The sequence below is a fragment of the Leptonotus elevatus genome, chromosome 10, assembly GCF_054856555.1.
Source record: "Leptonotus elevatus isolate MCC_2025b chromosome 10, RoL_Lele_1.0, whole genome shotgun sequence".
NCBI classification, from domain to species: domain Eukaryota; kingdom Metazoa; phylum Chordata; class Actinopteri; order Syngnathiformes; family Syngnathidae; genus Leptonotus; species Leptonotus elevatus.
The window spans coordinates 3944860-3971803 of NC_141248.1; the positions used below are offsets into that span (position 1 = coordinate 3944860).

At 39.2% G+C, this 26944-nt stretch overlaps 5 protein-coding genes and 1 non-coding gene across 6 annotated transcripts in view; 2 read left to right on the forward strand and 4 right to left on the reverse strand.

Annotated features, from left to right (window-relative positions):
- LOC147166767 (lysyl oxidase homolog 2A-like) overlaps positions 1 to 11976 on the forward strand; it is a 29761-nt gene extending 17785 nt beyond the window's left edge. The window contains exons 4-14 of the mRNA XM_086088158.1: positions 659 to 867; positions 2114 to 2330; positions 2442 to 2625; positions 4771 to 4922; positions 6277 to 6444; positions 8554 to 8719; positions 8801 to 9041; positions 9119 to 9234; positions 10506 to 10642; positions 10748 to 10859; positions 10935 to 11976. Coding sequence (XP_085944284.1) covers positions 659 to 867; positions 2114 to 2330; positions 2442 to 2625; positions 4771 to 4922; positions 6277 to 6444; positions 8554 to 8719; positions 8801 to 9041; positions 9119 to 9234; positions 10506 to 10642; positions 10748 to 10859; positions 10935 to 11005 — 1773 coding nt within the window. The 3' untranslated portion in view covers positions 11006 to 11976. The remainder of the gene's footprint in view (positions 1 to 658; positions 868 to 2113; positions 2331 to 2441; positions 2626 to 4770; positions 4923 to 6276; positions 6445 to 8553; positions 8720 to 8800; positions 9042 to 9118; positions 9235 to 10505; positions 10643 to 10747; positions 10860 to 10934) is intronic.
- On the reverse strand, positions 7921 to 16907 carry r3hcc1 (R3H domain and coiled-coil containing 1; the record flags this gene model as incomplete). Its single annotated transcript, XM_086086843.1, has 8 exons — positions 7921 to 9257; positions 13469 to 13636; positions 14706 to 14801; positions 15214 to 15284; positions 15371 to 15546; positions 15613 to 16057; positions 16230 to 16367; positions 16762 to 16907. Coding segments are annotated over 7 exons (1218 nt in total), but the record flags the coding sequence as incomplete, so codon positions are not given.
- A 1072-nt stretch (positions 16908 to 17979) lies between these two features.
- On the reverse strand, positions 17980 to 20467 carry LOC147166769 (golgin subfamily A member 7-like). Its single transcript, XM_086088160.1, has 6 exons — positions 20352 to 20467; positions 19873 to 19995; positions 19543 to 19695; positions 19149 to 19250; positions 19001 to 19055; positions 17980 to 18864 (listed from the first exon to the last, which is right to left on the reverse strand). Exons 1-5 carry the CDS (start codon positions 20358 to 20360, stop codon positions 19008 to 19010), a joined length of 435 nt encoding a protein of 144 aa, XP_085944286.1. The 5' UTR covers positions 20361 to 20467; the 3' UTR covers positions 17980 to 18864; positions 19001 to 19007.
- A 1347-nt stretch (positions 20468 to 21814) lies between these two features.
- rplp0 (ribosomal protein, large, P0) lies at positions 21815 to 24537 on the reverse strand. The gene is made up of 8 exons (XM_086088159.1): positions 24494 to 24537; positions 23753 to 23861; positions 23496 to 23671; positions 23180 to 23267; positions 22722 to 22868; positions 22341 to 22526; positions 22122 to 22262; positions 21815 to 22024 (listed from the first exon to the last, which is right to left on the reverse strand). Exons 2-8 carry the CDS (start codon positions 23804 to 23806, stop codon positions 21869 to 21871), a joined length of 948 nt encoding a protein of 315 aa, XP_085944285.1. The 5' UTR covers positions 23807 to 23861; positions 24494 to 24537; the 3' UTR covers positions 21815 to 21868.
- LOC147166771 (small nucleolar RNA SNORA63) lies at positions 23327 to 23455 on the reverse strand. The gene has a single exon (XR_015096394.1). It is a non-coding gene; the product is annotated as a small nucleolar RNA SNORA63 (small nucleolar RNA).
- A 319-nt stretch (positions 24538 to 24856) lies between the features above and the next one.
- On the forward strand, positions 24857 to 26511 carry LOC147166772 (uncharacterized). Its single transcript, XM_086087511.1, has one exon. It carries the CDS (start codon positions 24964 to 24966, stop codon positions 26239 to 26241), a length of 1278 nt encoding a protein of 425 aa, XP_085943637.1. The 5' UTR covers positions 24857 to 24963; the 3' UTR covers positions 26242 to 26511.
- The last annotated feature ends 433 nt before the right edge of the window (positions 26512 to 26944 follow it).

Consider the following 26944-nt stretch of genomic DNA (forward strand, 5'->3'; position numbering starts at 1 on the left):
TCATTACTTTTGCTTCATTTAGATGGGAACATAGATCCTTTGTTTCAGAGAGAGAGAGAGAGAGAGAGAGATAGAGAGAGAGAGAGAGCGAGAGAGAGAGAGAGAGAGATCCATGTTTGTTTTTGTTTTTTATAATTTGAATTTAGTTTCTGTTTTTCAAATTTGTTGTTTTGTTTTATGGTATATTTATTTCCTTGGGGGAGGGGGTTCCCCATTTTTGTAAATAAATATATTTTTCTGAATATTTTATTTCTGTTTTTCAGAATAGTTTTTCAGAATAGTTTTTCTGTTTTTCTGAATTGTTTTCCGTTTTTCAGAATTTTTTTCTTCTGTTTTGGGGATTTTTTTCCCTTCATATTATTTAAAAGAAAAAAATAGGAAAAAAATGAAACAAATGATGAAAAACAGAAAAAAAAGTATTCAATTAAACTGACATTTAAAAAACAAACAAACCCCCCCCCCCCAAACAAATTGGCAGAAAAACATGTTTTTTTGTGTGTCTTTTTTAAGTGAATGCAATACGCTTCCGTATAGCCCAGCCTTTCTCACTTTCTCAGTACAGAAAAATACTAGCCAAGATGTAACAATATTTAATAGTAACACCTTTGCATCCTTTTAGTAACATCTGTGACTAATGTAACATCCGTTTGTTCATCAGGGTTTGCCGGTGAATGTGGAGGACGTGCGAATAAGGGCCACGTATTCTCACAGAAAACGGATACCCATCACAGAGGGCTTTTTGGAGGTGAAAGACGGCGGGAAGTGGAGGCAGATCTGCAACGCAGACTGGAATGAGATGAACAGCAGGGTCATCTGCGGCATGTACGGCTTCCCTGCCGAAAAGCGCTTCAACATCAAGCCCTACAAGTAAGTCTCCTCAGCCAATATCAATATATTAATATTAAATGGCAGCTTATATATTTCATCGCATGTTGCATAAGCACTTTGCTTTCTGGCAGTCGCCACTTAACCCTTGAACCGCTTTCCTCCCCGAGATGAAGCAGACTCAAATCTGAAGATTCTTGACACAAAGCCAAAAACAAATTGTAGCGGATGGAGGGCTGGCCTGGGTGGGGAAAGTTTGCGCAATACTGTGTGAAAAAGTGTCTGGTTCTGTGCTGCATCTTATTGTTGCTCCCTTTTTAGCTTGAGAGTGAGCATGCTGGCATTCTGAAACATCACCACAAATGCTGGCAGTACGTACTCTGGAATGACTCACAAACAATTTGCCATTTCCTGGCAGACGGGTTTAATTATTTTAGATGTTCCAAAGAAAGTGACTAGGACATACCTTTTTTGCACAGAGTGAATTATAAATGCTTATTATCATTATCATTGGTTTTGCTAAATGCATTTGCATGCAATCTAATTCTCAATTTGAATCACAATTTTCTAAAACTTCAACTACATTACCATACTTTGAATTTGAGAGCAGCGAATTCCAGAAATTCAGTTTATTTTTAAGGAAGAAAAACAAAGCAGCAATACTCCATCTTTATTTTACCCTTCCGATATCTGTTTTTGCACTAGTGGCTTTTTGTCACAAAATGGGTAACAAAAACAGCACATCTTGCGCAAATTCTACCAACTCAAAGGCACATTCTGTGAAGAACATTTTGCTGAAAGCTAAAATTGCACTTCGAGGTCGGCCGCAGTTGGTTGATGGCTTCCTTTTGACCACGGGGTCATGGGAATGTTAAGGTGTTTTCACAACAAGACTGTTTTTGTGCTCCCTCACTTGAACGAGCCACTTGTCAGGCCATCAGTCTGACAGAATGAGAAATAGCACAGACCATAATAATAATAATGATGATGATAATAATAATAATAATAATAATAATAATAATGTATACAACTTGTCTAAGAGACTTAAAAATAAAAATAAATACAAAACAAAAAAACAATAACCTAAGAAGCCTGCCGGGTCGCCAAATGGTGCCCGATTTTCCGTGAAAGGGTAAACATAAAAGAAGGGTGAGGGGGAAATAATTCCCAAGCAACATGAATTGATGCAAGACTAATGTGTCTAAAAAGGCATTGGAGTAAATGCATGTGAAGTAAATGTGTTCAATCCAGCCATCTTAATATATTTATTTATTTTTCCTCTTCTCAGATTGTTGGCCAAGCGGCGCAAGAAGAACTACTGGGCTTTCTCCGTCAACTGCGCTGGCAACGAGGCCGACCTGTCTGAATGCAAACTGGGCAGGGAGATCGAGCTGAAGGGCAACAAGACCTGTGAGCAGGGCATGCCCGTCGTGCTCAGCTGCGTTCCTGGTCGTACCTTTGCTCCCAGCCTCAGCACAGGCTTCAGGAAGGCGTACAGAATGGAGGTAACGTGGCAACATTGTCGCCATACAATCGTCCTTGATTGCTCTCTTTACAGTTGAAATTAAATTTGTACTCTAAATTCAATTCTCCATGCTTATGAACCACCGCCATAGCAACCCCTGGTGCGGCTAAAAGGCGGAGCCATGATAGGGGAGGGTCGCGTGGAGGTGTTGCGCAACGGCGTGTGGGGAACAGTGTGTGAGGACAACTGGAACATTCGAGCTGCCACCGTGGTTTGTCGGGAGATGGGCTTCGGCAGCGCCAAAGAAGCCTTGATCGGTGCTAGCATGGGACAAGGTACACTCAAACACACCTGTCACTGCAAAAACTCTTATGTCCAAATATGGTCAATTTCACATTTTTTACTTTGGTCAGTCCCCACATTATTTTGTACAAATTATTGACCAATCTACAGTGTTGGAAATGGTTTGCTCTCCTTGATGATGTATTGTTAATGGCTCAACAATCGCATCATGGCCATTATGAATTGTTGTATCTCTGGTCAGCTATCGAAAGAAAATATATATCGAAAATGAAAATGTTTCAGGCAAAATTTATTCAATTCAATCCTATACAGAAGTAATTCTTACTAGGGCTGGGTATCAATTCTAATTTTCTCAATCGATTCGATTTCAAGTCACAAGAGTTCAGTTCGATTCGATTCACATCAATTCTTCTTAAATGTCAAGGAAATTATAAAAAATCCACAAATATTAATTTCCAAAGTAAATTTTGCGGAGGCAGTAACTGGTCAAATGATTTAGTTTATTAATGAAAGGAACACGTGTTATAATCAGTTAAGTGTTACACAAACATTGACATGGATGAGATGAAAATATTTTCACAAGTCAAATTCAGTAATTGAAAATATAAACTTAAAATATTCAGTCAAATATTTCATAAATTTAGGAAAATACTTTTAAATTCATGTGAACAGTAAATTTAAAGAAAAAAAAATATAGGCCTTTAAAATTATATTTTCTTAACAATTTATGCGGGGGAAAAAAAGAGATTTCAATAATCGATTCCTAGTTTTATGAATCGATATCGGGCTCGAAAAGGAAAATTCATTTGATATACATTTTTTAAACCGAGCCCTAATTCCAACCAGTTTGCGTGACTTCAGTTGTGAAGCAGAATATGATCCAATTCTCTTTGCTCAACTTTCCATCATGAAACGAACAACCATTAATTGCTCTTCCACTAGATGGCTCACTAGTGAATCCACTTATTAGGTGATGTGCCGTGAGATAATGTAAAATATGTGCCATGTCTCAGAGTAACGATTGTGAAACATTGATATACTGTAGTGGGTGTAAATGCGTATCACAAAGTGGACGCCAACTGGTCATCGCGCCATCTGACACTGCTGGCACACTGCCTATTACAGTAGGCCCAATTGGAAGCGGACTGGAACATTTGAAAAGTGACAATAAACACTCAAATTTTCTCTTGTATCGCTAAATCTTCTTAAGCGCCACAATCACACCCACACAACTTTTTCTCTTTCTTATTTAAATTAAATTAAAAATTTTCATTAATATGAGTCACGAAAAAAATATATATACAAAAATATGCATAAGAGTTCCACTGAACCAGAGTCCAGCTGTTAAAATGAAACTTTTGGCCAAAACTCTAAAATCTCCACCTGCTGTTTTTGTCAAATTTCAGTCAGTCTAGACTTGAAGTCAGCATAAGAGGCCAACAATGGACAATACGTTATTGTGTGAAATGCAATATATGACTATAAAGGAGTCACATTTGCTGAAGCAGTTATAATCATCCACATGTTCTCAGAGTGAATGGAGAGTAGATGAGAGTACAAAATGTTCCAGCAAAGAAAAGCAGCTGTTCTGGGTTCCAGAGGAGGAATTCTATCTGGACAGTGCACAACTTCTTTTTCATGACTTCAGCTGTGGTTACCACACACGCAGACTGGAAATAAACGATGACGCCATTTGTTTTTGGAAGTCCCTAAAAAACGAGAACTCCTGCATGTCCATCTTTGCACATCAGGCTGGCTAGAGGGAATTGACTGCAGTGTTCTGCTGGTTGTTGATTTATTTCCTCCGGTGGCGAGCACATTTCCGAGCGCACATCACCAAGGACATTCCTCCTCAGTCACATGGGAAGAAAGCCAGCATGCCTGCAGTACTCGCACATGCAATTGTGGAATACGTGCTTCACTGAAATTCCTTTTTTAAGACTTGAAAAAGAGAATGTTGTTTACTGTTTTTCTACTGAAACAACGGAGTTCCCAAGAAGTCTAACATCTGTTTTTGAGTTGACTCCAGCAAAGCAGTCAGTCATGCGAGGCTGCCGCTGTTTCATTGTGGGACGTTTCTTCTTTCCAGCAATGCTATTGCAATCGTAATAGTGATTATTTCCCATTATGGACATGATGTATGACCACGAATGTTCTTCACGTGTTTGCTTTTGTAGGCATGGGGCCAGTGCACATGAACGAGGTGGAGTGTTCTGGCTTTGAGAAATCTCTGACCGAGTGTCACTTCAATCGGGATTCTTTGGGCTGCAGCCACGAGGAAGACGTCGCAGTCAGGTGCAACGTTCCGGCTATGGGCTTTAAGGACAGAGTGAGTGGCTCCGCCCACACTGACTGACAATTGCAACATTTGGTTTTACATAAAAGTGGAACCTTTCAATAAAGTACATAGTAAGCATACATTTAAGTATATTTTCCAGTTATCTTTACTTGTGTATTTCTGTTTCTGTTGAGACAACACGTTTTTTTTCTCTTTTAGTGTGAGCACAATGTTAGTTATTATTATAATTATAATCATCATTATTATTAGGGATGTTCGATACCAATACTCAAATCTTCTGTACTCACCGATACCAAGTGCCGATACCATTAGTACTTATGATACATAAAATGTACAAAAATAAAATAAAATAAAAATAAAAACATATAAATCCCAATTATAGCAAATTTCCTTAAAATTGAATGAAATGAATGGATCCATAAATAAAAGTAAACAAATAATCCAGTGGCCAGGAAAAATAAGTCCCAATCAAAATATGTGGTTGTACAACTTATTTTTAAGGAATACAGTGAAGAATTAAATTCAATACAATAGTCATTCGAGTAATTGAATAATATCTACCATGTTAAGAATTCCTCAAGCTGTGTGATGTTTAATTATATCTTGTTTTGAAATCCATGCTTTGAAATTTGGAAGGCTGCTCTAAATAGGAATTAGTATACATAAAACCCAAAGGGAAACGAAAACACCACATTACAAATATATATATAAATGTAGTGTGTATAAGAGCTATAATTAGCATCTGCGAGGGCTGTAACGGCATCGTTCTATTTTTAGCACCGCATGACGTTAACGAGGCAATTAAGAGCGCAGCAAACATAAATGAGGCCATTAAACATGACGAAGTTACCTAAGCTACAAACATATATGAATCGCAGATACAGGTGATATTACTCACAAGACAAGAGCACTTACTTATTCTTAGTAATGCATGCTGAAATGGCGCTGCCGGAAGTAATAAAATAACCAAGTGTTACCTCATAAGGAGACACACAGGAAATGAACGAGACGGAACAAAACTTTCGTTCCCCCGAGTCTGTTCCTGACCAAAAAATGGCCACAAGAGTGGGGGCCGATACCAGGTTCAATATCCGTCGTGAGTACCGATGAAATTGGCCTTGTATCGGTACTCGCCCATCCCTAATTATTATTATTATAGTCAGTAATAGTGTGCAATTTTTTTTTACACTCTCTGACACTGAGAGCGCCGTTGCCACCTACTGTAGTGGTTGTTCAATTACACTTTATTCTTGTACCTCAAAAAAAAAAAAACATGTTCCCTGGGGTCACACGCTCCCCCTATTTAAGAAGGACTGCCTTAATGATTACACAGTGTGAGTACGTTTTCCAGCCCTGGACACACGTGTGTTTGTGCTCATCACAGCTTCGGTTGTCCGGCGGACGTAATCCCTACGAGGGTCGCGTGGAGGTTCTTACGGACAGGAACGGCTCTCTGGTGTGGGGGGCAGTGTGCAGTGAGAGTTGGGGGACCATGGAGGCCATGGTGGTGTGCAGACAGCTGGGCTTGGGATTTGCCAGTCACGCCTTTCAGGTAATACTTGCTCACACACTCGGCCTGATTTTGAATTTGACTTTTACTAAGCAACAGCAACCTCTACTGACACAAATCAATATGGTAACACTGGATGGGAACATTTGGTTTTCTCACACATATGTTAATGTTTAAACAAATCTGGATTCAGTGTGACTCATTCATTCACTCAGTACATGTGCCCAAACGAATGAGAGCCAATAAGAGAGCTGTGCCAAACATTTTGCATTTAAAAAGATAATAATGCTCATGTTTTGACGGACACTGTCAAAAGGTATTTGCTGAACATCACTTCAAGCATGAGGGGACGCCTCAACAGGTCAAAATATGATTGACTGCTTGCAGAGTTGAGTAAACGAGCAGCCTATTTGATGTTAACTGCCGCCAATTAATTCCTAACTTCTCTGTGAGCAGAGAGGGGAGGTGGGAGCAGTTATGCACGGGGTTTCTCATGGTTATATATTATCATTTTATGTTTTATTATTTAGATATATTATTCTTATAATATTTCATAATGTAATTAAAAATAAACAAAAAAATAAAATATATTATATTATTAGATATTTATTCTTTTTTTTTTTATCATACTGTCAGAATCTAATATTGGGTCATGCCTAATATAGGCACATTGTGAGACGTGGTGCTGGATAAGGTAGTGTTAGCTCAAGTTTGAATTTTCAACAATACAGTAATCTGACTCGGCTTGATAAACAAGGCAACAAACTGCCACCAAAACCACACCATTTGCCTTATGGTGGTAATAATACTCAATTTTGGCTGTCTGGGCTTTAAATGCTACAGCATGCGCACTGCATTAACAGATGGAACAAATGACAGCAAACGACCGCTGAGATGCTATACAGCACGCCTGTCCTATTCCGTAACTCACGTGTAAAATGTGATTTATTTTCCATCAGGCATTTTGCGTCGTAAATCCTCCACATCAGTCATGTTGGAAAGTTTGACTTTAAGGCGCTCGCCGTGTGGTTGAGGAAAGAGGCAGAGTCAGCACTTTAGGGACAACGTATCCCCTCTCGCCGCATGTCCTATACTTTGTGATTAGCTCTGCCTCATGGAAGAACATTTATCAGTAAGATGATGGCAAGATTTGAAATGTTTCCACGCATGAGTCATTTGAAAAAAAAATCTAGTCTGACTCCAGGTGAGTCAGTATGTCATCATTTACAAATAAATACTAGACCAAGTGCAATTTCTGCAGAAATTGCGTCAGAATGCTGAATTCTTATGAAGTAAATTGAAAGATGAATTATGTGAAAATTACAAAGTAATAATAGTGAAATAATTTGACAATGATAAGTATTCAATATTGGATTTGCAGTAAAGAGTTGTCCAAGCGGGGTTTGAATCCAGGTCTTCCGGTTTGGCAGGCAATTGCTCAACGCGTCTTGTTCAAAATCATGGCTTATGGTGTATTTATATTGAAAAGTGCCATCTGATGCAAAAAGGAATCGATGCTGAATGGGGACACATGCTTTTAATAATTTTTGTGAAATTATAATGCATTTCCTGATATGATAGTCAGTTGGTTAGCACGTAATCACTGAGCATAATTGCATTGGATACATTTGCTATGTGCAGTCGGAGGTGGGATTCAAACTCGCAACCTCCTGGTTACTAGACAATGCAATTTACCAAGTGCGCCACTGAGCAGTATCAGAGAGCTGGTAATGATGATCAATTGTATGAATGGAAGTGGGCGTGGAAAGTGGGACTTAGAAAAAGTTCAATGTCAGTCCCATTGAAAATGAATGGGGACAAGTTGGTAGTTAACGTTAAATTATGCAAATACTGTAAGTAATGTGGAATCAGATGATAAATACCCCGGAAGGCGTGAATTTTTTTTAAGCAAGTTGAAATTTGAACAGTGTAAATCGGAAGTATTATGCGGGAGTTGTTACAGGGCAAAAAATTGCAGAGAATAAAAATCACAACAACATATGTTGGAATGTTTCAGCAGTCCCACAATTAAGCGAATGTGTCTCCAAAATGAATTTGAAGCTTTTAATGCTATGTAAAATCCATATTGCTGCTTTGACCAGGAAATCTTGTGTCAACTTCTATATATTTTGTATGCTTCTCTGTTACCAGGAAACCTGGTACTGGCAAGGCGATGCTACAAGTGATACCATTGTGATGAGCGGCGTGAGATGTTCTGGCACTGAGCTGTCTCTGGATCAGTGCCTGCATCACGGGAAACATATTCAATGTCCAAAAGGGGGAGGACGCTTTGCTGCTGGGGTGGCCTGTACGCTGAGTAAGGACGGCTCCTCCATCCAACCTGGTTGAATGTACTCTACACACATGATTCCCAAATCCTAATGTGTGTCCCATCCAGCGGCCCCTGACTTGGTCCTGAACGCCCAGGAAGTGGAGCACACGGCATACCTGGAGGACAGACCGATGTACGCCCTGCAGTGCGCCCAGGAGGAGAAGTGTCTGTCCAGCAGTGCCGACAAGGCTGAGCAGAATTCATACCGCCGCCTGCTGCGCTTCTCCTCTCAGATCCACAACAACGGCCAGACGGACTTCAGGCCGCGGACGGGGCATCAATCCTGGACCTGGCACGAATGCCACAGGTGAGTCGGTAACATGAACTGCCGTTCACTTCTGACTCACGGGTCCTTTGACGCAGTTTCTTGCCGTCTATATGCAGACATTTCCACAGCATGGAGGTGTTCACCCACTATGACTTGATGAATGTGAATGGAACTAAAGTGGCAGAGGGTCACAAAGCCAGCTTCTGTCTGGAGGATACACGTTGTGCAGAAGGTACATCCATTTGTTGGTTCAACCTTCAGTAAAAGAGACATCAAATATTTTCATTTCAAATCTAATTGACCGGTGATGCTTTTTAATGTAATTTTTAAATACAACTTAAAACTAAGGCAATTTCCACGTTGTACTGCATATCCACACACGCGCACACATATACATACATATATAAATATATTCATATACTGTTTGTATATTAGGGCTGTCAGTCGATTACAATTATCATAATTAATCACATGATTTCCAAAGTTAGCTCATGATTAATCGCAACTTAATCACACATATTTGTTTTAAATGTACAATAAAATATATTTTTTCAGGTTTTTCATACTCTTGTTAATCAACAAATATGGTTAGTAAATATTTAGTAGTTGTATCAGTTATTTCAGTGGTGTCCATACTGCAGCCCGCCATCCATTTTTCAGTGGCCAGCGACATATACTTAAAATGGCATTTGACAGTTAAAAAAAGAAAAGAAAAAAGAGTTGCGAGATGGTCAATGTAAGAAGGGAGGGTGTCAAAAAATAGGTGCCACTATTACAAATAAATTGGTTTATTATACTGTAGCATTTTTCTAGATGATGCAAAAACACAAATAATGTGTAAAAATGTTGAGGACTAAACACAATTTCTCAACATCACATTACGTGGACCTTGTGTCCTTTTCTGAATATAGCCCTCAAACAAAAAAGTTTGGACACCACTGATTTAGTTCATTGATACAGTAATTCATAAGCGTTAGACAGTTACAGTTAAAAGGAGTGTGAAACATTGAGTCATATATTTGTGTTGAGGTAATTTTCTGCTACTAGATGTCATTAGTGTTTCATGTTGGAGGTTGGTGACAGGAACATTACATTTTTCTTTTCAAATTCAGAGCAAATGGTATTTGGGACATTTTGCAACTTGTGGACTAAAGGCCATTTTGTTCATGTAAATTATAACTAGTCACCAGACTTATTGATGTCATTTTTTTTTAAGTATCAGTGGCTGGTATCAACTTCTTTCGCATTTATCCAATACCTTGAAATGACGCCGGTAAAACCCCGATAGCGACACTCAGTATTGGTACTCACCCATCCCTATTTTTGTCCCAATGTTCAAGTAACCAGTTTGAAATGAGACAGACTCGTTCATACCATACTTCCGTAGCCTGTTGCATTTACATGATGATACAAGCTCGCCCAACCAATGAAAAATCCCTTTATCCGTGGACAGAAACTATATTGCAGTATTATCAAGTTAATATGATGAATCTCAACTGACAGGCATTGAGAAGAAATATGAATGTGCCAACTTCGGAGCACAGGGCATCACGGTGGGCTGCTCAGACACCTACAGGCATGACATTGACTGCCAGTGGATCGACATCACAGACGTTCCACCTGGTGACTACATCCTCCAGGTAAGGATGGGGGCACCAAAATAACCAAGATTTACAATTAGTTGCATGATGATGAGCCCATTTATAAATGCCACAACACAACAAATGACATGCGCGTTATTCCAGGTTGTGATCAACCCAAACTACGAGGTTGCAGAATCCGACTACACCAACAACATAATGAAGTGCCGCAGCCGCTACGACGGAAATCGCGTGTGGATGTACAACTGTCAAACAGGTGAGCTCTTACTGATATCAAAGTGACGACGACAACGACGACGATTTTTCATTGTCATTGTTTCTGAATTCACAGGCGGCTCACGGAGTTCAGACAGCGAAGAAACATTTCCCGGCCTGCTGACCAATCAGCTTTCGCACAGGTAAACGGACAGAAAGACAGATGGACGGACATTAAGGAAGCGCTCAGCAGGAGTGTTTCACAACCACTAAAGGAGAAGGATGTGGGATGGCGTACAAAAAGTACATATGGACGTTTGAACATCATGCGCAATTGCAGTATTACATTCACAAGTTCACAGAAAGACACTTTTACGAAATGTGCCAATAAAATCCTGTTTCGATATTGGTAAGCTGACGATGTGGTCAAAAGCAGCCATATTTCTTCCAACTGACTGTGAGGAAAATTATCCAGTAAATTATTCAATCTATAATGCCACATGCAGTACAGCTCTTATTTTGTGGTGAAATGTAAATTTTTGTATGTGGTGCTTTTTAATAACTGTCAGGGAACATTGCAGCCAAATATTTTTGTAAATGAAATGTGCCCATAATTACCTTTGAATGGTCAGTACAAGAAAGTTTCAGCTCCATTTTGTCCAAGAAAAACATTTTGGTGCTACACCATGTTTCAGAGTTACATACATACATACAGAATACATCACTTTGCTTCTATTGTTTGCCAACATTGTTTTACTTAGATTTTATTTGACATTCTACATGAACAAAGTAGCAAAAGGTAATGTAACACAATGCTATTTGATTTTCTTTTAGGACTTGAACAGGACACAATTTAAAGTATTTGTATCTTCTGCCGATGAGTCTGAATTTCAAATACTTGACCTCACCTTTGAAAAGGTTTTATTTATTGACTTTATGCTTTTGGCTTACACATGCACTCCATTATCACTTCATCTTCCGTTAAATTATTGCTGTCAGGAACCGTGGCGAAGCCTCAAATGTGTCTGTGTGAAAAATGCATTTTTTTTGTCATTTTGTAAATGTGACTAATTCCCTTCATTTTATAAGGGTGTCAGTCACCTGCTGCCTCACGGATTTGATTGAAATGTGGAAATGCATGACATTCTCTGTAATAAAGGTCGATGGTGAAAGCAAAACCTTACAGTGATGTTGAATGCTAAGCAAGAAGACAAACTCACAGGAGCACACAAATAAAGACGATGTTAACACCCACCCTGTCGTATGAAGGCAATAAAACAGAATATAGACTACATCTGAAACAGACTTAGATTTATTTTTGTAACTTAGTATAGTACAGGTGGGGTCGGCAACCTTTCCTGTCAAAAGAGCCATTTTAGGCCAAATAAATAGCAAAAAATCTGTCTGGAGCCACAAAACCTTTGAACATTATGATGAACGAAACGAATTGTTAGTCTCCTGTACTTGGGCCCAAGAGCCATTAGCTAATTTTCTTCTACCTTCCCATCTTCCGTTTTCGGATTTTTGTTTTCAAGAATCAAGAATAAATATTATCATTATGCAAGCATAACGAAATTTTGTTCCAGCAGCTTTCGGCAAAATTAAAAAAAGCACATAGTGTAAAATACCAAACTAAACTAAATAAAATAGATCAATAAAAAGTGCAGAAGATTTGTGCAAATAGGCAAATATTGCAACATTTTGTTAAAGTGCAGTTTGTGTGTGTAATTGTTCAGATTTAGTTTTTCATAGATCTTTTCGGTCTTTCTGTCAAATATCTGACATTTTTGGCAATTTTATGAACATATGGTCATTTTCTGCCTCTCCTCTTCCTTTTTTGGGGACATTTTTGAGAGTTGTTTCTGCCCTTTTGTTATCAATTTTCTGACATTTTTGGCTATTTTGTGGACATTTTATGCTATTTTTTGGGATTCCTTTATTTGTTTTTACATTTTATAGTTACTTTTTAAAGTTGCCTTTTAAAAAAATAATTGTTTTGACTTCTTTGGCAATTTTGTGTACATAATATGGTAATTTACGGGATTTCTTCTTTTGTTTTTGGACATTTTATAGTTGATACTTTTTGGATGTTTACCCTCCAAAACATACACTAACAAAGCCGCCTCCATGTTTCACAGTATGTACAGACTTGTGGACCTACACGTCTTTTATTTATTTACGTGATAAGTTTACTTACATATTTCACAAGTTCTACAGTATGTCACATGCAACAAACAATAAAGCACGTTCATGTTTTCTCCCGGCTTCTAAATGTGTGACATCCATCAGTCAAACGTAGATAGCATATATCAACAATATCAACCAGGTAGCTATCTGCAGTTATTTGTACAAATTAGACAAAAAAGGCTAAAAACTACAAAATATATACAAATGCACATATACAGTACACTAACTTTAGTTTACCCTGTTGCTGAGTTGAGCTCTGGATGTTGTTTGTAGTATGAATGAATAATAATTAGCGATGCCACATTCCCAATGTCAAAGTGCCTTGATATAATCTTGTTTCAGTATAAAATAATGAACAGTGACAATATGTGCTTTTTTTTGTATTTTTATGAATTTGCATTCAAATGTTTTTTAATTTGCTAAAAAGATAAGCCATATTTCTTTGTTGCATTTGATTTTTCTGGCTTTGCATGGTTTCTTCACCTGTATTTGCAAACACTTTCTGTCAGAAGCACTGCGCTCGTCCTCGTCCACGAGCTCGTCCACGAGCTCGTCCACGTCCCTGTCCATTCAGGCCCAGAGCTCGGGTCACCATCCTCCTAGCAACAGCACTGTCCGTCTTCGGACGCGCCTTCACTGGCTGGATGAACTCTGCACGACACAATCGGCTCTTTATTCAGGCATTTTGCATCCACTTAATGAGGAGGAAATGGTGAAGCATTTGAAAAGACAAATGTATCTTGCAAGGTTATTTTAGTTAAAGCTACTGAATGTAGAATATTCAATTTTGAATCGCTACTGCCACCTGCTGACGAAAAATGAAACTGAAACTTCTTCGCATACACATCACGCACATTAACGTCGTCACATCCGCAGACAGGGCGCGTACCCATTGTGAACAGCTAAGGTGTTAATCTACTCATTAGAAGGCATTTCAGTCATAAATGGTCAAATAACAAGCTTATTGTAAAGTTAGTTTTGGGGAAAAAGTTCCATATTGCAACTTTAACTAAAACTAACTTAATAACTCAAATTAAAATGCAAAAAAAATGTGTTAACGAAATAAAATAAAAATGAAAATGATTTTTTAAGAACGAAAAACTAACTAAAACTACATTTTACATTTACAAAACTAACTAAAACTAACTATAATTATAGTAGAAATGTCCTTAGTTTTCGTCTTTGGTAATAAATTTAATACATGAGCCTTTGGGGTTGATTTTAAATGTGAATTAAGCATATTTATTTCAATATTAACCGGAATAAGGACGTTTTAAAGTGTGTCGCACAGAAGTGACATCATATAGCAGCAGCCAAAAGAAAAGCACCTTCAGATGACGGAGCTCCTAGGTGACAATTTTAGGTGTTTGACTTTTGGCTCCATTGGCTCGCCTTGCCTGCTTTTTCATTTAATTCAGCCAAAACGCAACGCTAGGTAAGAAGTGCATTGCTTTTGTCATTTTACCATGGCATTTATTAAATATTGCACACAAGTATTACACATTTTATTTAAACTCAAACTAATACTAAATCTAAGCATTTTTGAAATAACTAAAACTAATAAAAACTAAGAGGGCTGCCCTGAAAACTAATTAAACTAACTAAATTCAAAAAACTAAACTCAGAACAATATAAAAATGAACTATAAATTCCAAAACTATAATAACCCTGGTATCTTGTAAACTTTATTGATAAGAAAATTTTAGAAATATAGTCCTACCTGCTCGTCGAATGGCCTTTCCTTTGGCCTTTTTACTGCCTTCAGCTAGTGTTCGAGCCTTCAGCAGAGGGTGGCAGATGGAGAGGGCATGCAGTGCTGCATTACATACAGACACACACCAACTCTTTTTTTTATTATTTGAATACTTTTTTTTCCCAAAGATAGCCACTTCCACACACATAGTCAGTACATTTACATGCACACATTAACTGCAGCTTTAGTTAAATTTTGTTTTTCTTTTCTCATAGGAAATGTGAATTGATTGTGAACTGCCATCGTTTAAAATGACATAACAGTATAATCTTAACTTTTATGATAATTAAGGAACATTCCTGCTTGGAAGAATAAAGTTACTTCTCATAAAGTTACAATGTTGAAAAGGCTATTAAATCAAAAGTCAGGTATTAGAATAGTATAAAATAGTGTTTTAGATGTTTCTATTTTTAACCAGAGCTAGCTAATATTTAAATTTCCTTTAGTGTCATATATATCCTGTTTGAGATCTCACCTGCCGTTTGAGTGGCGAAAATTCCCAAGGCGTGTGTGTTGTCCACCCACTTGATATTCATTCCACCATCACTGATAAAAACAGGAAAATACTGCTTTAAATTAGGCCTCTTTCACTGGTACACATTCAAACTTAAGAACAGCTGAAGGTTGCCTACCTATACTCAGTGAAGGCGTCCAAGAGATCATCAGTTTTGAACATGGCAGGGAAGTCGTAGATCTCGATAACGTGGCCAAAGTCATCAGGAGTGATGAGCACATTTTCGTAAACCGAGTAGTCATTGTAGACATGCTGCAGGGTGAAAGTAGCACCTTCTTGCAGGCGTGTCTTGATCTGAGGGGACGAACGCACAAAAACATATTAGAAGAAGTTCACCAAAAGCATTACGGGTGGTCCAACCTCTTCAGTCAGATCGCATGTGGCAGATTTGTTCTCGTCATCCTCCAGGCTCAATTCACTCAGGCAGGAAAGTGCAACTTCATCCATATCAAGGCTCAAATGAGCTTTCCCTTTTGTTAATGTGTCATGTACAAGGGCGCTATCTGCTGCAAAAGGAAGGGATTCTTCTTTTAATTCGAGTAATGAATTTCCCTCAGATGAGGAAGAGGAGTTTGCTGGACTGGTGATGATGGCTGAAGTTGTTGACTCTTGGACTCTTTGGGATACTTGTGACTGTGAGTTTAGGCTTTGGAGACTCTGCCGTGCAGCTCTTGGGGTGTAAAGCGCCTTGTCTGGCCTCCTCGGTGCTCTGATTCGAGTTGAGGTGGAAGATTGACTTTTAGCAGGCTCTTCATCCAGGCTGGGTTTGCTCTCTGCATCAGTGTCCTCTTCCTGTGCCTCGGCTCTACAAAACAAATGTCCTTACTTAAACTGGAGGGAAAACCCCCCACTAAAGGTCAAAATGAATTATTCATATCGACTATATTTTGAGTTTCTGTCTGGAAATGTAATTAAAAAGTGGAAAAGAATGAGGAAAAATAGAGTTTTCGTTCTTCACACTGTATGTGCTATACCACCTGAGTTCCGAGGGGCAAACCACCACCTGACGACACCAGCTCTCCCCCACGGAGAAGCTGGTGAGCTCCGGCAGGTCTTCGATGGTCTTATGGATCAGGTATCGTAGTCTACTGGGCAGAGGTGGGAACAGGAGGACACTGGACGGTACACAGAAGAGCCAGCTGAGGTCAGACAAGCATCAGGAAGCTTTTTGACAAGAAGACACTCAACAGTTACCATTTCATTATTAGGCAACGTTAATTGTTGGCTAGTAGGCTACTGTATACATTACTGACTTGTCATGTTCAAGATGAAAAGCAAATTAAAAGCAAAACTAAATCCTTATATTTTCCATTTCCAACGCTATTTTCGTGGCTATGCGCTGTTTGTCATGAAAAATTATGCCGATTTTGGTGGTCTAAACATGCGTGGAATTTATCTATCAGGCCTGGCCAAAATAATAATATCATGTGAAGGTTCTTGTGCCATTTTTAAAAGTAAATATTCAAATTCCAACGTGCAATCAAAACTGTCATAACCCATTTATATTACCTGTTGGGGCTATTCTTCTGGTATATTTCCAGCTCATCCAAGACCTGGTGTATAAATGCATTTTCTTCCTTTGGGAGGTAAACTCCGTCGTAGCAGGGGAACGCCAGTGTGGCCAGAGAACGTAATGAATTAGTTATTGAGCCAGGTCAAAAGAAAGAGCAAAAAAACCAAAAACAAAAAACGAAAATGACCGCACTGAGAATGTTTAAGCTAGCAACTCGACTAGCAAACGGTACTAGATACTCTAAAAGGAAGTCGTGTAACACTACTAGTGTTAAACGTAATTTTCGAACAATTGTAAAGCGTCAAAACGTAAACATGTGATAATTTTTTTTTTTAAATTTGAGCAGCTGAGTGAGTAGCAGAAGTGTATTTTAGTTCCATGACATTCGCTGGTTGGATCTTTTACTGCAGGGGACGGGTGCCTAGAGCAGCCAAAATTCATGAAACGAAAAAAGGCGACTTGTCAACGCACGTTGAACAACTCCAATGATTATATCATCAGTAGTTACACGATTGCTATCAGAGTCACATAAGTGTACATATCATACCCAGTGGTGTAGTGGTCCCTGGAGAAGTGGGTATATTCTCAATTTTCACAAGGTAAAACGAATAATAATTTTAAGTAGTCCATAAAAACATCCTCTTTAGGAAACGGTGACATGTAAGAATTAAAAAAAAGAGTAATTTTTCACACTAATACAATTATCATGACTTGTTAAAAACAGTTTGTAGTTACTACTGGTAACACAAGCAGCCTGAAGAATATAAAATGTAATTGCCATGATGCAAACACACAGTATATATAAGTTATATAAAAATAATAAATATTTAGTGAACAATTAACAAAAAATAGCAAAAAACGGTCTCTATAGATTTAAGTATGGTTTTGTGCTGAATCTTAAACTATTTGTCCCTATTCTTGTTTTAATTTCAAAATAAAGTACCTGCCTAGCAACTATAAAACAAAACTAGAGAATCGGCCACTGTTGAACGGTGTGCATCAGGGGGGATTTAGAAATGGATCTACTCAATACTGACTGAACAAGAAGTGGGTATACTCCGTATACCCGCGTATACCCTGGACTACACTACTGATCATACCTCCAGGATGAAATTATTTAAATGTATGGTGGTGTCTTGGTCTTGCAGTAACTAAGCCAAGCAGTCAGATTCTCTCTAAACGGAATACTAAACAATTAAAATGCTCACTACGTGTACAGTACATGTACTGTTTATTAAAGAAACATTCAATAAATGTTTAGCTGAGTAATAAGTTAGATATAAGGGTAACGAGAAAGGAAATTTACTTAGATCAAGATTTCCCAAACAAACCTCCACTGTTGATCTCACATCAATTTTTATTAATTTGCCATAAAAAGTCAAATGGCATTTCAATCATAATCAAGCAAAACATTTTTTAAACACGCTTTTTAACGTTCAGCACGTGAAACTTTATGCAATGCATATAGTAAGTAGGTTATTTCAACCAGGTTCTGTGTTGGATCCGGAGCTAAAAAAGTTTGGGAAACCCAGATTTAAATAAATGAAATAAATGTGGTTAATAAAAATGGTACACTCCCACAATAGCAAGCATGTGTGGAATGTGGAGTGGTTCCGTGGTGGTCATAAAAACAAACATTCACAATAACGGTATATAATAGTCTCAGACAAGAGAGAAGAGTCACACTTCTAATGGTCGTCTTATAAAACTGTAAAAATATAAAATTAGGATTCATTAAAAAAAAGAAGAAGATTCCAGTTTAAAAATTAACCCATTAACACAGTTCCCGATTACAAACTACTTCATCACGCCTTTGATTTCACACCAACCAGCTGTTAAAACACAAAACACTGGTCTAACTCTTCAAGGAAGAGCGATTAATGCTCAACAATGGCACGATTTTAAAGGCCTGGTCTTGATCAGCTTAATACATCACCTTGTGCACAATAAGACAGTCACCACGTGTACAAAGAAACAAAGGCAGTCAGAGGGGTATACATACAGTATATAAATAAAAACAACTGAGCAGGAAATTATTATATACATCGATTCAGGGGAAGAAGATGTCTGTGTGAACACATGATCAGTTGGTCACCAGTCTACAGACAAGAAAAATATGATTGTGTAAGTACAATGAATAAGTAAAAACATTTGTTTTGCATTTGATGTACGATAAAAACACCAAAATCAAATGCACCGGCAAAAAATATACAAACTACATAAAATACAGCATACCCTGGGCTTAACTTGTAGGGACAAAACTTCTGTCTTCGAAGACTGTAATTTCAACCTGAAAGATGGTCAGTTAAGAACAATTTCCAATGATATTTTTAAATTTATTTTGCTCTTTGTCAAAAAATGATTCAACATGAGCACAGGATACGACTCTGAGGCCTCTCTCGATGGGGTCAGTCAGCAGTAGGCTTCTGGGAATGTAGACCTTTTCATTTTGGTCCTTAATGTATTTGGCGACCTTCTTTAACACCTGCACACACACACACACACAGAGAAGCAGTGGTAATTTATCTTAATTACACTTCTGTACATATCAACAAAGGAGACTAGAAGAATTAACACAATATTTTATGAGAATAAAAGGTGTAAATCTGAAATGATCTCTTGGACTCCTTCACCGAAAAGGTATTTTTGGACTTCTTCACTGGACACTCAAATCTATGTGATGTTCTTTCACCAGATCGGCAAAAACATTTTCAGTATATATTGCTTCAATTCTTGATAATGATAATATATCACTTCCAAAACAGAACCAAGCGTACCTTTTCATACTGGGTCTCCATACAGAGGAATATGGTGTAGGCAGTGAGGCATGCCAGGCAACCCTCTAAGTAGGATTTTCCTCCAAGCTTCTCTGCTTCGGCATACATGTTGTTTAAAGTCTGGATGGTCTCCTCAAAGTGTTGCCTATCCATCTAAAGAGCAGCAAAAACAAGTGAGCAGAATCAGCATCGGTTTTGTTGCCATGCAAGTGAATACATTTCACTTTAGTATGAATTTGTCTGGGTGACTTTGTGCAGACATAAGACATAAACGAGTAATTCTGATTCAGTTCGGACTGCGCACAAGATGTGCGCGGGTCAATGACTTACCCTGGATTCGAGTTCGGCGGGGAATTTGTTCTGGAACTTGCAAAGAGTTCCTGAGCTGTAGTCCCTTTGGATGAACACCTTGGTGCTGACAACGGGCTGCTGGAGCTCCTGTAAACTGTGAGTCTTCACAAACAAATCACAATTTCTTTCATTTTCAACACAAATCACTTTGTCATAAACGTCATCAGTGTTTTTATTTTACAATAACTTAATAATAGCTGAAGGATCTTGTTTATTCGTCTACATGATTGTAGCGCAACGAACTCGTAGGCACTAATTGAGATTTGATACCTCACCCTTGCTAATAAAACTTAGCTTACATTTTGTGTAGCTACTTGCTCGTTGGTAAAGACACTACGGTTAAATTTCGTTGTTGCCATAACAAACAATGGGTAAGCGCATTTAAGTCGCTTACTTGCTAAGACACGTAAGACTACTCAGGGTTTTCAAAGACAAAAATAAATACCAAAATGTCGTACCTCAGCCATACTGGACGTTTCCCCCTTTGTTGCTGCGCATCTGGACTGCGCAACCAGTAACCACAGTAATGTGTGCCAACGTCACTTCTGGTGTGCGGCTTCAAATTAAAAGACACATTTAATTTACAGCAGGAGTCGTTTTCCATAATTTTTATGTTAGTTACATGGTAACTTAATGCATTTTACATCTCTTCTGTTGACCATAGTGAGGTTCAGGTGACAGGTCTCACAAACGTGCGTACTTCACCTTTCTCCATTTTACAAGTTCAAACTCTTTACTTTTAGGCAGTTGATTTCCCTGCTCCTCCTGGGAATTCATTGGCAGCGTACTGATCATAGTGCTCCTGAATGGTGGCATTTGCATTTTGCCCCCTAAAATCTTTCACCTGCACTTGACCAGTAATTTTGCTGATTTAATAATATACATACTGCATATATTTGATTTGTTGCTGACATACTTCACTTTATCAGTAAGATAGTGAAAATGTGAATATTTGCAAGTCAATTTAGTGTGTTCTCCTAAATTTTGTACTCCATTTTTTTAAGTGCAGCCCTGCCTTAAAGACGGTGTATTTAGTGCTTCTAGTGGTTAATTAAGGGAATGCAATGACCTATGTTCAAAACTCGAACATTTTGAAGCACATCCATTGCACTCTAGTGCCTCAGAGAGACCACACTGCAAGTCTCCAATTATGTTCGCAAAGTTCTCTTTTGGATGGCAGCGAAATAATAGCCTCTTTTTCAACGCAGCGCAACCTATGTAATGAGTGATTAAATAAAAAACGTGATGTGGAAATAAGTCTGTTATTGAAATAGTGGGGCTTTACAATTAATATTGAACACTATCCCTTAATGTGTAGTTTAAAACAGTTAAGCACAGTTCACTTTTACTTTAAGTGCCTCAGTGTGGTAGCCTGGCAATAGCCAGGTTGATTTGTGCTTCACTCAAGGGAGTTATCCACAATATCAGTCTTGGACTGCCCCGCGTTGATTTGCTCGCTCGCTGTTGCTGTATAACACACGAAGCAGAATCATGTGCACATCTACCCGACTTTTGTTTTGACCAATCACAGCAAAGGATAAAAATGTCAGACATGCAACTGTTGTGACAAGCCGATATCATGGCATTGAGTTTATGTTGTCTGTTTTGCAATGTTGATATGCGGATACAAGAGGCTAATTCAGCAAGAACATAATTGCAGCGTCCACCGGTGTCGCCATGTTGGGTTTGTTTCTTCCCACGGCTTCGGGGCTTTTTGTTTTTGTCAGTTTCATATCCCGTCCCCAAATACAATGTTGCTCTGTGATTGGTCCAAACCACCAGTGGTTCGTAGTGGTGGAAATCAGTGGGAGTGGTACAAGATGGATTCTCAGGAGTTTGTGAGTTCACAAATACTGCGAGAATACATCTTGCGAGAGCAAGGTTATCAGTGTGGGGCCTGTGACAAAAATACGTCAAACACTCATTGTTTGACATTTTATTGAAATTGTGGTGTTTATTCACTGTAGTTGAAGTCTTAGTCAAACAGCCCGAAGCCCATGTCACCGTCTGACTCCTCAGCAGACTCCTCCTTGACTTCCTCCTTAGCAGCAGCAGGAGCTGCTGCAGTCTGAGCTGCAACTGGTGCTGCCACTGCAGCAAAGGCAGATGGGTCAGCAAGGAAGGCTTTGACCTGTGTGACAAGACAACTCGCCATTAGTAATGATATAATCAGTATTAAAATAAGACATTGTGCATTTGCATCACCGCTACACTTCTCAAATACAAACCTTGTCTGCCAGGGGGAAAGAGTAGTCTGTCTCCACGGCGATGGCAAGAACTCGCTTGTAGCCATTGATGACAGTATGGGGCACAGAGGCAAGAGTGGGATAGCCAATCTCAAGAGACACACTGGCAATGTTCCTCACACCCTAGAGACGATGTGAAATATTTTACACTGAAGCGACCAATCTTAGAATACTTGGGCTGGCACAACAGTTTCCTCTCACCTCCAGAAACCTGGCATGCAGAGAGGCCTCGGTGATGTCAAGCACATCGGGGCTGTAGACGCTGCCATTGTCATACACTTGTTGGATGATGAGTCCGTAGGAGAAGGGGGAGATGTTTAGCATGTTGAGCAGTGTGGCCTCGCTGGCACCAACTTTGTCACCAGTCTTGATCAGACTGACATCACTCTGAGGGAAACTGATTGGTAAGTTCAAGTTTGTACATGGCATTGCTTTATTTTGCTTGCACTGCATGTTTTTAGTATTTTTTTTTAACAAGCTACTTCTATTTCTTTATTTTGCTTTTAATTTTCATTTATGTTAAGCACATAGAGTTAACCTTTATGAAATGCGCTATATAAATAAATCTGCCTTAAATCTTACCAAAATTTCAATTGTTCCCCTAGAAATCTTGGTGGTAATGCCCAGAGCCTGGAAGAAGGAGGTCTTCTCAGGACCCAGACCAGTATTCTGGGCAGGCACTGTCACGTCACAGGGGGCAATGGCTCCAGCTCGAGCAGCAGCTGGCACCTGATTCATTCCAGAAAGATTACTTGGGTTATTTTTGACAAGCACAACACTACTTTCCATATGTCTGAAACCGTGCGTCCCTTGGCTGTCAGTAGGTTTGGACAAACAGGGATAGCTGGAAACAGGTTATTGTTCGCAGGGGGAACGACAACACGGCACCAATCAAGCCGCATTGTAACTTATCCTGCATACTGGACCCAAAATGTGTGATTTCTCATTTTATAAAAACCCAAAAATCGTAACAGTTTACAAATGCTGCCAAAACACCATCAATAAGTATCATTTGGTAACAGGTGTCATCTGTGAATTACCTTGTTGGCCACCAACAGGTCCCTGACCTCTGCCAGATCTTCCTTGGTGAAGACAAAACCCACATTTCCTTTAATGTGGGGCAGGAGCCTGTTAAAAAGAGACATTGCTATCAAAATGCCAATGTAAAAAGAATTTTAACAAAAAACATGTCTGAAACCTTGCGTCCCTGGCTGTCAGGGGGTTTGGACAAACAGGGATAGCTTGGAAACATCTTACTGTTTGCAGGGGGAACGACAACACAGCACCACACAAGCTGTACTGTAACTTTCCTGCAACTGATATTTCAAAAAGTGGAAGCATGGGGGAAAAACTCACTTCTCCAAAGCAGGGTTGTTCTCCAGGTGGCCACGAATAGCCTTGCGCATCATGGTATTTTTACCCATCAGCACCACAGCTTTGCTACGCAGAGAACAACGGATGGTCTGCATCTGCTTGGAGCCCACATTGTCGGCTCCGACGACGAAGCATTTTGGATAGTCATCCAGGAGTTGCTAGACAAATAATAGACATTAGTTAATGATTATTAACACAAACGGCACGAAGACTATAAATGCTTTCTGGTGGATACCTACGATGATTTTCAGAAAATAGTTGGACTTCCACGTGGCCCTGTCTTCCCTGGGCATCTTTGCAGTGCTTCCAAGGATTCGCTAAAAAGCTGTTTTAAAGACAAGGTAGTACCTGCGACCAAAAAGTACTAGTTTTGAAACTTGCATTTCAGTTTACACACTTTAAAAAATATATATATATATAACAGGCTAACAGCGCCTTTTATATCCACCGGACTATTTTTTGTCTCAAGTACTTTCACAATTTACACGTAACGTGGCAAGACTGTAATATGTAGGTCTTGAGTTATATTAATAAAAAGGTTTTGAGAGTAAAACTGGTGCGATTTAAAAGGAAAGTTTATTGAACGAATATTTTTAATGAAATTTCATCCCAATAACAAGACGTACTATCATTATAAAGTATCGATACTATTTATTGGAAAGTATTCGAACGTAAATGCATATTTACGGAAAAAAAGTTATTACAAATCAAGTGAGGCTAAGCGGATCCGAAAAAGGATGGATAACCAACGTGACACGTGCTAAACTGCTAACGCTCGCTAAGGTTAGCCAGCGGTTAGCGAGCTAGCGGTGCCTAATAGGCCTAACTACGTGGAGCCGTACAACTAAACGTGCAGTCAAAATCCCGCAAATACGATAAAACTGTTGAAAGCCAGACGACAAATTCCACTTGCTTGTTGTCCACATCTGAACATTTTAATTTTTCCCGGCGGGCTTTACAGTCAACAAGAAGAGACTCACCGCGTCTGAGGGTCGCGTGGAAGAAAGAGGAAGGGGAAAGACACAAACGGTTCTTATAGAAAAGTGTTTGGCCAATCGCGTTGGACTTGTGGGCGTACCATGACAACTATTGGGCAATGCAAATGTCAGTTATGCGGAAAGAAAGCGTGCTTTGACATAAGGACCAACATTTAAAATAAAACAACAACATAATAAAAAAGTAGAAATAAAAAATAAAATAAAAAGTGGGATCTGATTATTTATTTTAATATAAAATTGTATTTGCTTCCTTTCTACTGCTCTACACGACAGTCTGGTAGGTGGCGGTAATGCGCCTAACGTTGGTTTGCGAACCGTCATATACACTACTAAAGAAGAAGACGTTATCGCGAAAGGAACACGTGGTAGCAGATTGAGCGGTCAGTCAAAGTGTATTTTTTTATTTTATATAGCCCTTAATCATAAAAAATACTTAATTCGCCAACCTAATAATGCTGCTACACCAACTTCCACGAGAATTGTGGGTCAAAGTACTGGGATATCTCAACGTGGCAGACAAGCACAGCGTCCGGGCGACTTGCACATACTTTAAGGAACTTGTTGACTGCGGATTGCTGTGGAAAGACTGGACTATAGTTCTGTCTTTCCCTAAAGCTTATTACACTCGACAGTTCTGGGAGACGCTACGCCGAAGAAAAGTCAATCAGGTGGTTATGAGAAGCACCAGAGAGAAGGACTGGAAGCAGTTATCTCGTGGCCTCCCGTCTGTCAACAAATTGATCGTGGACCAAAGCTCTCAAGAGATTTTGGGCTATTTGAAGAACTTTGCCCATTTAACGCATCTGGCTGTGAGATGCAGTTCCGACTCACTTTTGCCGAACGCCTCCACAGTGTGTGAAGCGGACAAGCTGACGCATCTGAGCATCTGTCAAGTGAGGTTTTCCTCGATAGCCATAAACCAGTTAATTGCTGCTCTCACAGACTTTAGGAATCTGACATCTCTGGTGTGTCATGACATTGGGATCAGCAAATGTTCAAAGACGATTCAAATAATACTTTGCTGCCTTCCTCGCCTGAAGCATTTGTCAATAGCTTGTGGGTGTCATGTGTCCGGACAAAATGTCTTTCCAACTTTCCCATTGAAGGCGACGCATCCACTATCCAGTTTGGAACTCATTCACATGGATTATATAGTACCACGTATGCTAACGAAGCTACTGCTCAATTTGCAGACACTGGTTCTCGTCTACAGGTCCTATATTTACGGTTGCGCCACTGAATCTGTCGCGTGGGACGTTGCCAACGAGAACTTGGCAGGATGGCTGAGTGGCCTCCATCGACTGTCAACCTTGGTCATCAAATATAGTGGGCGCGTAAACGGATACGCCAATTCCATCCCAGCTTCGGTGAGCAGGCTCACGCTCCGTATCCCCGGAACAAGCACAGAGGAGATTGCGTCCGTTGCATCGCACGTCCCCAATCTCCGCCATCTCCACGTAGACCCCTGGCCCATAAATAGGGGAACCTTCGCTGCTCAAATCCCTCAGCTCTTTCCAAAACTCCAAAGTCTCAAAATCAGAGGTGAACATGTGTCAGAAGAGGACTTTTTAGGCTTTCAGAAGATGGCGGACCTGAGGCATGTGGAGCTGTTGGATAGTAATCCTCACTCGTCTAAGATGGTTGCAAAACTGCAAATACTCACTAACTACAGAATTAAAGTTACAATTGCATGTACAGAAGACATTTTGGACTGTCGCTGCAGCTATTAGTCACTTTTTGACACCAAGAAACAGTGACTCGTATATACGACCTGCATTTTTAAAATATATTTTTCAAGTAAAGCAACAATGGATCCACTTGTACTATATCATGTTATTTTTATTTCTATCATGTCAAGTGGTTTACTGATGTTGGCTGATGGGCCTTTTCAAAATAATCATAACCGGATGGAGTTTTGCCAATTACACACCAATATTTTCTTACTTTGTTTGTCCACAAGGTGAAGCTCTGACTCAATTAAATCCTGTAAGGAAGCATCATGGGAGATGTGCGTGTCTCAGTTAATGCAGCCAGTTACCACAATGGGGCGGTTTGGGTTAGATTTGTGCTGCAGAAGCTCCTGAGCATGATAATACTTTTACAGCGGAATCTTTGTTTCCAAGTAGAAATGTCCAATGGGGGGACATTACTAATACATGTTCTGAAATCCATCGTGTCTAACAGGAGAGTTTTGTGTAAATTCCAGCTTTCGTGTGACTGGACCAAGGTTAATTTATTATAGTTCATACATGAATAAAATAAACTAAAGTATGTAATGTTTAAGTCACGTTTTCCGTTTACGAAATTAAGAGACCCCCCCCCCCCCTCAAAAAAATAAATAAATTAAAACTAAATTTTATGTTTATAAAAGTAATACATATTTATAAAAAAAAATTCAGTCTGTCAATTTCATACATGAGTTTTCAGGGTTTA

Coding starts and splice junctions, on each gene's coding strand:
- LOC147166769 (XM_086088160.1), bottom strand. Junction 19,696..19,872: donor CCGCCGAACTCGAATCCAGG/GTAAGTCATTGA, acceptor GCTGCTCTTTAG/ATGGATAGGCAACACTTTGA. Junction 19,251..19,542: donor TGGAGACCCAGTATGAAAAG/GTACGCTTGGTT, acceptor GTGTGTGTGCAG/GTGTTAAAGAAGGTCGCCAA.
- rplp0 (XM_086088159.1), bottom strand. CDS start 23,806: ATGCCCAGGGAAGACAGGGCCACGTGGAAGTCCAACTATTTTCTGAAA. Junction 23,268..23,495: donor AACAACCCTGCTTTGGAGAA/GTGAGTTTTTCC, acceptor TCTTTTTAACAG/GCTCCTGCCCCACATTAAAG. Junction 22,869..23,179: donor ACCTGTTGGTGGCCAACAAG/GTAATTCACAGA, acceptor GGAATGAATCAG/GTGCCAGCTGCTGCTCGAGC.
- LOC147166772 (XM_086087511.1), top strand. CDS start 24,964: ATGCTGCTACACCAACTTCCACGAGAATTGTGGGTCAAAGTACTGGGA.